The sequence below is a fragment of the Eschrichtius robustus genome, chromosome 4 (genome assembly GCF_028021215.1).
Source record: "Eschrichtius robustus isolate mEscRob2 chromosome 4, mEscRob2.pri, whole genome shotgun sequence".
In the NCBI taxonomy this organism is placed as follows: Eukaryota; Metazoa; Chordata; class Mammalia; order Artiodactyla; family Eschrichtiidae; genus Eschrichtius; species Eschrichtius robustus.
In genome coordinates, this window is record NC_090827.1 from 8837503 (window position 1) to 8852527 (window position 15025).

The following is a 15025-nucleotide window of genomic DNA, read 5'->3' on the forward strand; positions in this document are numbered from 1 at the left end:
AGAGCCGAAGCAGAGTTTAAATTCCTGCACCATCAGAGAAGTGTTCAGAACCTCAACACAAGAGTGGCTTCATTGTCACAGATTTCCCCTGTGAGAACATCAGCCTGATTGTTGAGACATTTGGGGCAAAGTCTTTGTGAAACTGAAGAAGGTAAGACGTTCTCGTTGTTTAATTTTTTTAAATGACTTCTGCTGTGTTGTTTGGAAAATATTAAGCATGTGTACATGTTGAGCGGCATTATGTCGTGCAGAGAAAGATGGGGAGAGCTGTGCCTTGGGTAAAAACGATTCCATTTTGTTCCAGTTGTTTATGCCACAGTAAATAATGACATTAAAATGACAGGCTAAGTCAATAGAGACAGGTGCTCTTCTCAGTAATACTTTAATTAGATCTCTGCATGGTATTCTGAAAGGGAAATTTTACTAATTAGGTGGCAGATGGAAGGTCATTCTGAAGTTTTGCTTTAATTGTCAAAACAAATACAGCTTTTACATTTAGATTTTATGGATATAGGTATGCTCATGGCCTACAAGATGTTATAAAAGAATCTAAACTAGACTGGCAGAACTTTGTAAATATGGTCTCTTAAGTTGAAAATCAGATAATGCTTTTCATCCAATAATATTCCTGAGAACTGAGTAGCTGAAAGGAGATGTTAAGACTTCTGAAACAAACCATGGCTGTGATAATTATACTGCTTTTCTATTGTCTGGCTGGGTATTCATGTTAGCATGATGCCTTGCATACAGTCAGAGGTCAGTAAATGTTGAATATAACTGTCTTTTAAAAAACCTTTCCTAGTGTAGAAGACTTAGGAGTATATATACTCCTGCCCATGTGTATTTTTATTTGCTGCATTTATTCCATTTCTTCATCTATATCAGAAGTGTCTGTCTTCCACAGCAGAGTGGGAGCTGTGGTCAGGCAATGCTTTCTGCATGACATCTAGAAGATCCCACGTGTAATAGCAACACTTCAGGCACTCCTCTTCTTCAAGAGCTGTAACTTCTGGTGACCCATACTTTCTGTTTAACTGAGAGCCAAGTAGACTATGCTACTTCGATCTGGTTGGTTAAAATGTTTAAACAAACAAACAATTTTCTAACGGTGTTAGTCCGCTAGAGATCCCCAATGGTGATGTGGACCAATGTGTCTCAGATGCTGTGTGTCCTCCTACATCTATATTTAATTTGGGGACACCTAGGAGTTATTTTACTGTGGTTGAAAGCGATTGATTGAGATTGATTATAACTGACCTCAAGACAATTACAATTGGAATGTTTGGAAATTGAGATTGATTATAACTGACCTCAAGACAATTACAATTGGAATGTTTGGAAATTTTTATTGATTTATTTATTTGGTTTTCTGAATTTGTGATAGAATTCATGTCCTGGCCAAATTCCACTTTATTTTCGAAGAGTAATAAAGAAACAAATCCTAGCTAATGAAGGTTCTGGTTACTTGGGCTCTGGGTAATTTTGCTTTTGTAAGACAAGCATATTATCATTATTACACATTGTTGTATACTCAAGCAGCTAGAGCAGTGCCTGGCACATAAGATGTTCTCAACAGCTATTTATTGACTGCTAATAAATGGATATATTATTCATTAGTATTATTAAGGATAACAACATGAAGTCAAAAATAAGCAAACTAAGCATGATAAATTGAGCTTATGATTTTTCAAGTTTTTCATTTCCTTCCTTTAGCCTACCTCTTTCATTTTAGTTTACATAAAAGAGAATATATACTTTAAAAGTGAATATTGACTCTGAGGAAGTTCTGGAACAAGGTCTCTTACTTGAGAGCACAAAGAAGTTCTGGCTACACTTGAGGGTGGCCAGAGAGAGAAGGGACTGCAATCCACTTCTCCAGATCCTAAACACTTTGGATCTTTTCAATTCTGGGAGAACAACTCATAAAGGTTGAAAAGCTCTGATACCCACATTGCCTTCCATACGGGTGGAACTCAAATTGAGGTTGTTGATTTCCTTCTGTTACATGTTCTCATTGTAGAATGACAGCACGTGCAATGTAGAAACGACATTTACCAATCACTGAAGAAGAACTTAGGGTTCTGGACTCATCTTTTAGGCTTGTAGCTATTTTGCTCATTTATTACTCAGAATAGGGCTACTGCATATCTGCTTCTACTCTTTTTGGGGTGGTAGGTAAAAAGCTTATGAAAGTTTGGAGCTCTCATTTGGAATACACTTCACACAAGTATAATTATTCTTATCAAAAATACTAATTGAAAACCTAATACGTATAGTGTTTGAGCTCTGACTTTCTGTAATGCTTGATGGCAGACTATGTTCTATGGTTGGCAACATCAGCTCTCTCGGGACCTCAGGCTGTATTTCATTTTAGTTTGCCAGACTTCTACTTGGAAAATTATGACTTTGAGTCAGGGTGCTAAATGTTATTTCTAGAAGCACGAACGAGTCACTGCATCTTCCTTATGTTTCATAATATTACACCCCTGAGAAACTGAACACTGGAAGCACACACTTCCTTCATAAAACACACAACATTCATTGGTGTAGAGTATTTTTTTGTTATTTAGATAAGAGAGAAGCAAAAGAAAATACAAGAGGAGAACTCAATATTCGTTGAATTCTTGGAACATTTGCTGGGTTTTAGAGCACCATGAGATTATCACTCTATTCAAATTTCACTTTGAAAATGAAAATGTGAGACACCGCATGATTATTTGACCTATGAAGCCAAAACCATTGGTACACAGTTATTTTGAGAGTGTCATATTTGGGAGAAACTTTCCTTTCCCTAAGAAATGAACCTGAGAACTTCTTAAAAGAAAATGTTTTGATTATGGGAACTAAAGGGAAGTGTAGGGGAGGAAAAATTTTCCTCTGTCCTCTTGGGGTCTCTGGCCGAGCCTAAGAATTAAACTGGCAGAAGACAGATGAACTGGAGAAAAGCATACAAGTTTTATTAAAATTTTTACATGTACATGGGCACCTTCACGAGAGAATGAGGACGTGAAGAAGTGACCGGAGTGGAAGATTTTACACCTTTTAGGCAAAGAAACAATACATTTGTGAAGGATTGACAAGACACAGGGGCAGCAGATTGTGGAGAAGTAACCTGGAAGATCGGGTTAGTTTAACTGATTTGTTTGCAGGGATTTCCCTCGGCCTTGACTCCATCTCTGGTGATGAGAAGGTCTTCCCTCCTCCTGGGAGAGGGAGGGCACATTTCACGTGGGAGATTTATCTCCTGCTTCCGGGAAAAAGAAGGAAGATCAGAGCACCCTTCTTGCATCTGCAGTTTCTCAAGTACCTTCAGCTCAAGATAATTTTTAATGTCAAAGAGGCATATTTTGGGATGAGATATTCTGGTTTCCTTCAGAAGTAATATCTGTTGAATTAGGCTTGTTTTAGGGGCAGCTGAACATTTTCATATGTCTTCTCTGTTGATATTAGGGGAAAGATTTGAAAAAGAAATAAAAATAATATCAACACACAAGGACTGATACGAAGTATGCTGGATTAGAATAAAGAAAATAACACAAAGAATAGCTATGTTGACGAGGAATGACACTCAAGATACAGGAGGAGAGGCTCTATTGGACCATTTGAGCTTTATGAAGGTAGAAATGAGGAACCTTCTCAGTCTTATCTTAGGGTTTCTATTGTTTTCTTGAATAAATAAAAAAAATAAGATTAGGTGACTTCTTGAGCCCAATGTTTATTCAGTGTATTCAGGCATTATGGAGCAAGGTATTATTATTTCTTAGATCAGAGGTTAAAATCATTTGGAGCACCTTGAAAACAAACCCACGCTTGCTCCCACACCCAGTGAACTGATTTATTACCCCGTGGTGGGTTTGTGCACTGGTATTGCTTTAAATCTCCCCAGCTGATACTGATATACAACCAAGGTTGGGGATCTCTGGCTTAGATCTTTTGTCACTGGCATAGTATACACTTAACATTTAAAGACACAAATCAGGGGCTTCCCTGGTGGCGCAGTGGTTGAGAGTCCGCCTGCCCATGCAGGGGACACGGGTTCGAGCCCCGGTCTGGGAAGATCCCACGTGCCGCGGAGCAACTGGACCCGTGGGCCACAACTACTGAGCCTGCGCGTCTGGAGCCCGTGCCCCGCAACGAGAGAGGCCGCGACGGTGAGAGGCCCGCGCACCGCGATGAAGAGTGGCCCCCGCGCGCCGCAACTAGAGAAAGCCCTCGCACAGAAAACGAAGACCCAACACAGCCAAAAATAAATAAATAAATAAATAAATAAATAAATAAATAAATAAATAAATAAATAAATAAATCCAAAAGTTAAAGAAAAAAAAAAAAAAAAAAGACACCAATCAGCAAAAGTGAAGTCTGAAATCAGCCAGCAGGATTTTCCACAGAGTATACGGATGTCCATCTGACAAGTCTGTTAGGGCAGCCCCAGGGCTTACGAGTGCAGGGCGAATTATTTTCCTTTTAAATCATTTCAACAACTTTTTACATTAGCATCTAGGATGTCTATTTTTAGATATGGAACAAATTGTTTTCCAAACCACCAGTTCTTGAAGTGTGAAATGAAGCCACCCTCCAGGAAAATACAGTTTGATTTGGCAGGTTTCTCTCAGTGTGATTCACAAGTGTATCCCAAACCTCTAATCTTCCCTGAATCCTTCAGTATTGTGAATGACGCTTTAAAAATTTAGCATAATCATGTATAATGTATGACTAGAAGTAGCACAGAGGATATTAAATGCTTTCTGGAGCTGTAATGTGAAGCCTGCCATAATGCATCTCTTGAAGATGAAGAAAAAAATGCAAAACCAAGCTATTTTGTCTAGACGTTATTATGTGGTTATAAACGTGAATGAGGAGCCATGTGTGTGTGAAGACAAATGCCCACCACCTATCAATGGTATCAATGGTATCAATGGTATCAATAAATGTAGTTTTTTGGTCGGAAGATATTTGCCAGTCTGTTCTGCCACATTAGATAGCTAGTGGGAAGCAGCCGCATAGCACAGGGAGATCAGCTCGGTGCTTTGGGACCACCTAGAGGGGTGGGATAGAGAGGGTGGGAGGGAGACGCAAGAGGGAGGGGATATGGGGATATATGTATATGTATAGCTGATTCACTTTGGTATAAAGCAGAAACTAGCACACCATTGTAAAGCAATTATACTCCAATAAAGATGTTAAAAATAAAAAAAGTGAATGGTCAGAAATTTCTCTATTGCTTTTTCTTAACTTTTCCTCCATTTGTCATAGTTTATGTGTTAGTGAAGAAGTGTTTACAGAGCTCCTCATTGAAAAGTTTTCAATTTAGCTCTTAGGAGTGAGGTTTTTTAAAAACAGCTTTATTGAAATATAATTCACACATCATATACCTCACCCGTTTGAAGTATACCATTCAATGGTTTTTCATATATTCACAAGAGTTATTCCGCCTTCACCAAAGTCAGCTTTAGAACATTTTCATTATGTTCAAAATTCACCCCTTAGTCGTCACCCCTTCAGCTCATATCCTCCAGCCCCGGGCAAACACTTACTTTCTGTCCCTATAGATTTGCCTATTGTGGATTTTTCATATGAATGGAATCATGCAATATGTGGTCTTTTGTGTCTGGCTTCTTTCATTCAGTATAATGTTTGCAAGGTTCCTCTACTTTGTAGCATGCATCAGTACTCCATTCCTTTTTATGGCTGAATACTACTCCACTGTATGGATATAGTGCATTTTGTTTATCCATTCTTCAGTTGATGGACATTTGGATGAGTTTATTTTTTTTAATAGAAGGTGTTAAAAAGTTGAAGCTTCTATATTTCTTGAGGGTGGAGAAAAGCGTCTTCTGTCTTTCATCACAGGTAGAGGTGACATACCCAGCAATGAAGACCAGCATCCTGCTTATGTTCTTGTGGGGATTGTCCCGTGCTCTCCCAGTAAGTATCAGGGTAGGGATGCATGAAAAAAAAAACTGTTTATACCTAAAACTGCACAAATTGCATTGGCTATAGGCCAAACTGGCTGTGTGTATGTTCCAGTCAGATGAAAATGTAGCTTCTTAGGAAGTTCTTTTCTTTAAAATATCATCTGAATAATTCCTTGTTCTGTTCAGTTGCCGTTCATATAGTTAGGCTACTCATGTTTCTTCCTCATGAGCAGTGGTTCTCAAAGCGTCATTCCCCAGACCAGTAGTATCAGCACCAACTAAGACCTTGTTAGAAATGTAAGTTCTTAGGTCCCCCATCACACCGACTAAACCAGACTCTCCAGGGATAGGGCACAGCAATCTGTGGCTTAACAAGGCCTCCAGGTGATTCTGATGCATGCTAAAATTTGACTAATACCACTCCCAAGTATGTGAAGTGTTAATAGCTGCTGCTTTGGAAATTTCTGTGGGCCGACCACCTGTGCTGAATTTTCTAGGTTGCCAGGGATCAAAATACTGAATCTAAGAGTTCTGAAGAATGGAAGGTGAGTAGAAAAGTTTTTTTGAAATATTTTTATTTTAATATGTTATTAGTATAACCAAGATGGCTTCATTGCAAATGTTGAAACTACTAATGACTTAATGAACACATTAATAACCTAAGATATAGGGAGTAAGGGCTATAATTTCTGGTTCTTATAAGAAAATGTAGTTCATATAATGCTTCAACTCCAACTTAATAGTATAGTTTGGTGAGGAAGCATTTTTTTCCTCTAGCTTTATTTTTGTGGTTGGTCTGTATAGTAGCGCAAGGGGATGGATGACAGTGAACAAAGATTGTCCTTGAAGGATTAGCACTAGAAATCTGTTTTATCAGTTGTCTGGTAGGCAGGAGGTTAGGAGATCAAGTCCCGGAAGGTGAGAAGAGAAAGAAGAATGAGAGAATGCTAGTCTTCGGAATGATAGCTAATGTTTATTGAGTGTTGGCTCTGAATAACCCAATCTTTATTAACTCTCAATAGCTCAACAACCACTGCCAGACACGGTTCTGTGTGTTTTGCATGTATTAACTTTCTCAATCTTCACAGTACCCCTAGTGAATTAGGTGTTGTATTTTCTGTGTTGAGACACAGAGAGTAACCTAGTCTGTCTAGATTATGTGGTTAATTAGTGTTAGAGCCAGACTTTGAACCCAGGTCGCTCTGACTCCAGAATTCATATTCTTTACTGGGGTGTTACATCCCTCTTGGGAATGGGTCAGGTCTAGGAAGTCAGTAGCTTTTCAAGACTGGAACTATAATTGTCACTCTGTATCCGCAGGGCATTAGTTCCAGGACCCCCTCGGATACCAAGATCCATGGATGCTCAAGGCCCTTATATAAAATGATGTAGTATTTGCATGTAACCTGCATACATCCTCATGTGTACTTTAAATTATCTCTAGATTACTTATAATACCTAATACAATGTAAATGCCATGTAAATATTTGCTGGAGTGCAGCAAATACAAGTTTTGCCTTTTGGAAACTTCTGGAGGTTTCTTTCTTTCTTTCTTTCTTTCTTTCTTTCTTTCTTTCTTTCTTTCTTTCTTTCCTTAAAAATATTTTTGATGTGAGTTTGGCTGAATCCGTGGATGTGGAACCCATGGATATAAAGGACTGACTCTAGGAGTAAGGGTTAAAATCTCAACCTAAATCAGAATGTTTTTTCATTACCTTGTTTCCTGCTGGCTTTTACGTATGACACAGCTAGGGCACAATGCTATTAGTGATGGCCAGATAATGTCAGAGGCCTGAGATGGGGTCCTGCCCCTGCTTGAGGCTGGAATAGATATTGCAGGATTTCTTACATGAACTTTCATCAGGAACGTCCTTAGGCTGGTTTATTTAAAAGCAGCTGCGGTGGATCCCTTCTTTCATTCAGCCTGAGTACCCCAAACACACTGTGTTCTCAAGTCTAGCCTTGGCATGAGAAAAATACCAATGTCTTGCTCCCTTCCATTCCTAATTCCAGATGCTAAGTGACTGGGGTAGAGTCTGCCATGGTGCTTGCTGCAGTGTCACAGGGCAAAGACTTTAAGTGATGACAGGCCCTTCCTCTAGGAGCTATCCCGGCCCAGCATCGCTGAGAGGCTTGTTGAAGACATGCTGACAGCAGCTACCCTCTGCTCTACTCTGCACCTTGGGTCTTCATACCCATTGCTCAGTGGCTTTGAGCCACATGGGATTTGGGATTTCGTCATGTTCAAGGGGAGGGGGAGAGTAGATGGGGAGAGGGCACCAGAGGTGGTACAGGCATTCTTAGAGTTCTCATCAGATTAAAGAAAGTGAAATAAATCAGAACTATGACTAAGTTTCAGATTTAGCATTTGTTATTTTGGTGATCTTATGTGACTCAAGAAAGGTTTAATGGCTTTTTCAATTCAGTTTTGTCCGCTATTGAATTTTATAAAGTAGATGTTCTCTAAACGGATCACTTCTTCAGCTTATATCATACTGAATACTTTTCAAGATGCTTCCATAGGCATTAGCCAATTTCATCCTCACAGCAACCATGTGCAATAAGCACAGTGGTTGCTAATATTGTTAATTTACGAATAAGAAACTGACACCAGATAGGTGAAGTGAATTGTGCAAATTCACATAGAGTGACCAACCATCGCGGTTTACCTGAGGCTAGATGTTTCCTGGAACACATGAATTTCAGTGCTAGCATCAAGACAGTTTTCAGGGCTAAAACCTAAGCCAAGGAGCTGAGACTTAAATCTGGGTTTGTGAGTTCCAGGGCTGTTTTTCCTCTCTTACATTTCCTCTAGGCTGTATATTTTTCTTCAAAGAAATTGTATTTTTGTCTAAGTATTGGAAATACAAAAATCTTCCAGGTTTTTTATATCACAAGGTCTTTTCAGGCCACTGGTCATCTGACATTCATTTTTTAGCCATTGCATTATAAAATAGCATTAATATTCATGTGAATACAAAATATATATCAATATACTAAAAAAACCCTAATATTATCCTAAATGTTTGCAATGATATGATCCATCTGTGAAAGAGTAACTTGTCTTCCTTCCTTCTTTACAGGGTCATTTGGCTCAGACACCAACACCACCTTTGGTAACTATATCACTGATTTTTTATCATAAACGTCTCATGAAATCACTTTCACACTCTTATCATCATCTCAGGCTATTTGGAAAGTAGTAAGTCCAAACCACAAGCGATTGATGGGTGTCCTATTTTTTTCTTTATTCAGGAATTATGAACATGAAAAATAAACATTTTTTTTTTCTTTTTAGAAGAGAAGTGAGTCATCAGAAGAAAATAAAGTTAGCTCAGAGGAACAGGTAATTAAACAAACCTTTCTTAACTTTCCAGGCTACTTAGGAATCAAAGGAAATGATGTTAGATTAAATTACCTAGTGACCATTCTAAATATAATATTTTCTAACCTTTGGTTATGCTGGCTAAATTGTCCCGTAAAATAGGAAGGGAAAAATGAGTGGGAGAATTCAGAGGTAGACATGCTCTTCATTCCATATTTATCACTGGGGCCAGATGATAGACACTGTGGCCCTAAATGTCCCTCTAGTTAAAGAGAACACACACACACACACACACACACACACACACACACACACACACGGTCATAGACTCTGTAAGACAAGGAATAGCTCACTCATAAATCTCAAATGTTGGTTTTACAATTGGAGCAGTTCAGATCCAGCAAAGAGTTCTGGTTAACGTGAGATGCCTGCTGGGCCTGGTGACCACCTCTGTGCCCAGAATCCTGTTCGAGGAGAGAATAGGAGAGGCCTGAGGAACCTTTAAGGAGACAGCTGCTTCATGTTTGTAATTCCTGAATAAAGAAAAAAATAGAACGCACATCAATCGCTTGTGGTTTGGATTTACTACTTTCCAAATGGCCTGAGATGATGGTAAGAGTGTGAAAGTGATTTCACGCTTTAGTAAAGACATCTTTAAAATCGTCTCATCTGTGGCCCTGGGAGAGGGGAAAGCTGACTTAGCTTGTATCACTTTAATAGAAAACTTGGCAGCTTCCTCTTCTTATCCTCTTTCCCTTCCCCATCTTCCCTCTCCCTTCCCCCCTCTCCTCCTCCCCCCCCTCCTCCTCCTCCTCCCCCTCCTCCTCCTCCTCCTTATTCTTTTCATTTTTCTAAGACAGTGTCACTGCTTTCTTATCTGTCCTATCATTTTGACCAACCTCAACCCCGAGGGGCTCCAGACATTCTAGGAACCAGGTTTCTCCCTGAAACTTTGACCCATGTTGCATTCTATACTCAATCAGAGTTGGAAAATGAATTTAGGCTTTTTACCACTATTTACTAAAGATTGTCAGAGGAACATTTTACAGATTTATAAGCGTAGAATTGGGGAAATGCTCTTTTCTGGGGACGCTGTGATTTACTGCCTCAGTGTTCTCTGGGCTCTCAGATGATGACAGCACCTTGGGAGGGGTGCAGTATGTGCCTATCGAGGTTAGGAAAACTAAATAGATGCTCAGTTCCAATGGATCAGTGTAAACGCTAGTGATGGGAAAAGGTGTCATCACCCTGTAGTCCTGACTGGAAACTCAGACATTGATGAGTAGGGACATGTGGGGAAAAAAAAAAAAAAAAGTTGGCAAGAATGTTCTGTCATAGGATATGGTAGAGAGAGCAGATTTTTCCAGAGCGTAATGAATGAAGATTCACTATCCCTCCTTATCTGAGTAGAGCATCCAATTGTTTTACTTCTGGGGAATCACCTCTCTGAGCTCACACTTAGAACTAAGCTGCCTTGGTGGTCACACTAGTTACAGGCTTTCAGCTAAGCCTTCTACAGGCAGCTCTCTGCCTGTGCAAATGAGGTCTAAACATGGTTTTGGTGAGATTTATACCTTACTACAATATTATACTTTCATTTTAGCGAAAGGTTTCATCCGCCTGCCCTAATACATTTTTTTCCCCCAGAGTTGATTAGAAAAAAAAATTTGAGTCATTTTAAAAATCACCCAGTATTTTAAAAAACTCTGTTTTAAACCAAACAACTTGATGAGTGAGTATTATAAACCAATTCTTTAATTTACAAAAAATTCTCCAAAAGTATCCTTTAAGGACTCCCACTTAAATATTGAGTTCCATAAATGTGATTTCTATAAAAGTTTTGAGAAAATTTTTGCAGCATTAAGTGAACTGTGCCTGTGTAAAATGGAATGACTTGACTTTCAACTGTTCTTCCTTCCTTTTTAACCCCTGGTTGAAACGTTACTGAGCCATAAAATTGAACATGGCTTTGATGAGGGACATAGGAAGAAGAAAGCAAAAAGAGCCTAGATGGGCATTAAATAACACCCTTGAGAGCAGCTCCTGGGGTACTAACCATGTCTGTTAACCCCAAACTCCAGGTAAATGAAGACTCCAGCGACAGCACTGAATCAGAGGAGGGCCTGGGCCTTGATCATCAGCAATACATTCATAGACCAGCTGGTGGCCTTTCTAGGAGTGGAGGGAAAGAAGGAGATGATAAAGATGACGATGAAGACGAGAGTGGAGATGACACCTTGGCTGATGATGACAATGGCCCAGGACCTGAAGAGAGGCGAGGAGGGAACTCCAGACTCGGAAGTGATGAGGAGTCCTCTGACACCACACGATCCGCGGAGGAGAGTGTCCCACAGGGGGAAGACAGCGCCCAAGACACCACCAGTGAGAGCAGGGACTTCGGCAGTGAGGACGAGGGGCCCAGCAGGCCTGAGGGAGGCGACTCCACTCCAGACAGCGAGAGTGAAGAGCTCTGGGTGGGAGGCGACAGTGAGGGGGTTAGTAGCCACGGGGATGGCTCTGAGTTTGACGACGAAGGAATGCAGAGCAATGACCCGGACACCTTCAGGAGTGAGAGAAGCAATTCCAGAATAAGCAGTGCCAGCCTCAAGTCAAAAGATTCGAGAGGGAACAAAAAGGAGCAAGCAAGCGCTCAGGATTCTGGTGAAAGCCCATCAGTGAGGTATCCCAGTAGGAAATTCTTCAGATCGTCTCGCATCTCCGAGGAAGATGGCAGAGGTGAGCCTGATGGTAGCAACACAATGGAAGAAAGCAGGAGTGACTCCACAGAACACCCCGACTCCAAAGAGGCTGGTCTCAGCCAATCCAGGGAACACAGCAAGAGTGACTCTCAACAAGAGAGCGAGGAGAATCGGTCCCCAGAAGACAGTCAGCATGGCCAAGACCCCAGCAGTGAGTCTAGTCAAGAGGTTGACCTGCCTTCTCAAGAAAACAGCAGTGAATCTCAGGAAGAGGTAGTGAGTGAGTCCAGGGGTGACAACCCCAATAACGTTACCAGTCACTCAAAAGAACAGGAAGCTAGTGACTCCAGTGAAGAGGACAGCTTGGATAAACCCTCCAGTTCAGAGAGCAAATCCAGAGAGGAGCAAACTGACAGCGAATCCAGTGAGAGCACCAGATCCTCGGAGGAAAGCCCGGAGTCCACTGAAGAGGAGAACAGTTCCAGCCAGGAGGGCCCCTGGTCTCCCAGCGCCTCAACAGAGAGCCAGAGCCAGGAAAGCCAGGACAGCCCGTCTGAGGAAGAGCAGGGCAGCGATTCTCAGGACAGCAGCAAATCAAAAGAAGAGAGCAGCTCAACCGAGAGCACATCAAGCAGCGAGGAAGAAATCCAGTCCAAAAACACTGAGATGGAAAGCAGAAGATTAACAGTCGATGCTTATCACAACAAACCCATCGGGGATCAAGATGACAATGACTGCCAGGACGGCTATTAGTGCGGGCGCTCCTCGGTGCCTCTCGCACCAGGTGTCGTGGGGGCTGGAGACTAGGGAGATCATTATAACTGTAATTTATTGATGTTTGTATCAGAAGAATAACCAGAGACCATTCCTTTATGAAAGGAAATACTGGACATTATACTTCTTTCTAGGATGTCACCAAACCATAGAGGTTTCAATAACGGGGAATTTCACTAGAATACCCTCAGTGAGACCCGAAGCAAGGAAAGATGTGCATTATAGCTTCACAGCTGAAATAGTTCCTAACTCATTAACCTAACACACAGTTATTGAGATTCCGTGAGGTACCAGGCACTGTGCTAGGTGCTGGGGATATAAAGAAGCTTCAGACTTGTTTCTTGCTCCTGACGAGCTTCTGGAGGGATAAATAAAGCTAAAGAGGGATACATATGACGGAAGCAAGAATTACTACTATCCAGTGGGGTGAGTCCTATAACACAGGTATGAACAGAACATATGGGAGCACAGAGCGGGGACCAACTTTGCCTTAGAGAATCAGAGAAGGCTTCACAGCAGAAAAGACACTGGAGTTGGAGCATTGCATAGGATTTCTCCATTTAAGACAAGACAATTCTATTTATTCTTGGTATAAGCAATAGAAAATCCTGTATGAATAAATATTTAGTTTGTGAAAACACTTTCAAATTATGGCACAGTGAGGTGTTTTGGATAAGTAAAACTTTTTTTTTCAATTAATTGATCCTTTTCAATGTTTTTTGTGGAACTCCAGTGAGAATCACCTCCCTGACCACTGGTGATGTGGAGGAATGGGTTGGGGAGCATGGAAAAAGAAAATTCCTCTTTAAATAGACAACTTTCAGCTTAATTTTTTCTAAGATCAGTCTATGTGCAATGTTAGAAAACCTGTTCTCAGAGTCCTCTGCCTGTGTCGCACGTAGCAAAATTGTGTGTATAGAATTCAAATGATTTTTGCCGAATACCCTTTGAAATGTTACCTCAACATAAAATATTTGTTTTGTAATAAAGATAATAATATCCAGAAGAAGTATGTGCTTATTTTTTATAGGGATGTCAATTTTTAGGATATATTTATATGAAACGACTCTTCCTTTAAAACATTGCAAAATAGTCTATTAGCTTTCTCCCATTAAAACAAAAGATTTTCTTAAATTATTTCCTGAAAATTTGATTTTATTTATACTTCTGGCAGCATTTTGATAAAGTTACTTTACATGCTGCTTATGATATTTCACTAAATATACCTGTTATAGATAAGGTTAAAAAAAGGAAGCAAGCTCTCAGCTTTTATATAAGGCCATGCCAAAAGTTCATGGTGTTTGGGTTTAACATTAGTTCTTCCTGGTGTCTCTGAGTCATAAGTGTAAACTCTGGAAACTACAGGGATACACATTCCTTACACTGTATTTCTTTGAAGGAAACTACCTCACCTCAGCGCTTCCACTTTTCAAATGTGTTTTCACACACACTGCCACTAGAGCACATCAAAATTCCCCTACAAATTCATTCAGAGAATCAAGAAGACTTCCTAACCTTCAGCCTGACCCTTCCCATCTTTCACATAGCTCTGTTCCCTCATAACGTCAAAGCTATGGTCTCTTGAGGAGATAAAATATATATAGTTCTCTAATCCTCTCCCTTCAGATTTTAATTCAGTGGATCTGGAGTGAAACCCCAAGTTCTGTGTTTTAAAAAGGATCCCAGGAGATTCTGAAGTAGCCCATCTGCACACCTACATTTGGGTTCTCTGACTCTCTGGATTACTTACCTGGCTTTATTAACCTACAGATTCCTACCAACCCACAGTGTCTTCTGAGGAGAACTGCCCATGCACAGATCTCCTGGTTGCTTGAGACATAGGTGACCAGGTTCTAGCCACTCAAATGCCCCGCCTCACCACAGGTGATGGTGTGGGACGAGCACCAAACCCAAGGGAAGTCGGCCAGCAGCCTCAGAGGAGGCGTGGCACAAAGGCTCTGCCTGAACAACAACGATGGTGGCTTGGGGTCTAATCTGATTTTCCCTCTCTGTAAATTTGGATATTTAGGGAGAGAGATGTCAGAAAGTGGTCTGAACAAAAACAGACGGGAAAATACAGAGAAGCAGGAATAAGGAGAAAGCTTAAGTCCATTAATGGTGGAGCACAAAACTGAAGATTATTGAACTCCTGATGCTGGGGGGTAAATCGTAATCCTCTTCCTCTCATGCTTGGATCCTGACTCTCCTATTGCCTGTCAGGCCTTCTTGGATCCCTGTGACATTCTTTCCTCTTAAGTGCCACCTGTATCCTTACAATACACCCACCTTTCTGACATCTTTGTTCCTTGCAA

General features: G+C 40.6%; 1 protein-coding gene across 2 annotated transcripts; it reads left to right on the top strand.

Annotated features, from left to right (window-relative positions):
- The first annotated feature begins 5871 nt into the window (after positions 1–5871).
- On the top strand, positions 5872–12725 carry DMP1 (dentin matrix acidic phosphoprotein 1). 2 transcript variants are annotated; one of them, XM_068542035.1, is made up of 5 exons: positions 5872–5925; positions 6413–6460; positions 8999–9031; positions 9214–9261; positions 11322–12725. In XM_068542035.1, exons 1-5 carry the CDS (start codon positions 5872–5874, stop codon positions 12690–12692), a joined length of 1554 nt encoding a protein of 517 aa, XP_068398136.1. In that variant the 3' UTR covers positions 12693–12725. The 2 variants fall into 2 exon arrangements, with proteins under 2 accessions (XP_068398136.1, XP_068398137.1); XM_068542036.1 differs by lacking the exon at positions 9214–9261.
- Positions 12726–15025: the final 2300 nt, after the last annotated feature.

What these genes read in the sequence shown, in the direction of transcription:
- DMP1 (XM_068542035.1), top strand. Translation starts at nt 5,872, where the DNA reads ATGAAGACCAGCATCCTGCTTATGTTCTTGTGGGGATTGTCCCGTGCT. An exon ending in AGAGTTCTGAAGAATGGAAG is followed by an intron (nt 6,461 to 8,998) that starts GTGAGTAGAAAA and finishes CCTTCTTTACAG; the next exon opens with GGTCATTTGGCTCAGACACC. An exon ending in AAGTTAGCTCAGAGGAACAG is followed by an intron (nt 9,262 to 11,321) that starts GTAATTAAACAA and finishes CCCAAACTCCAG; the next exon opens with GTAAATGAAGACTCCAGCGA.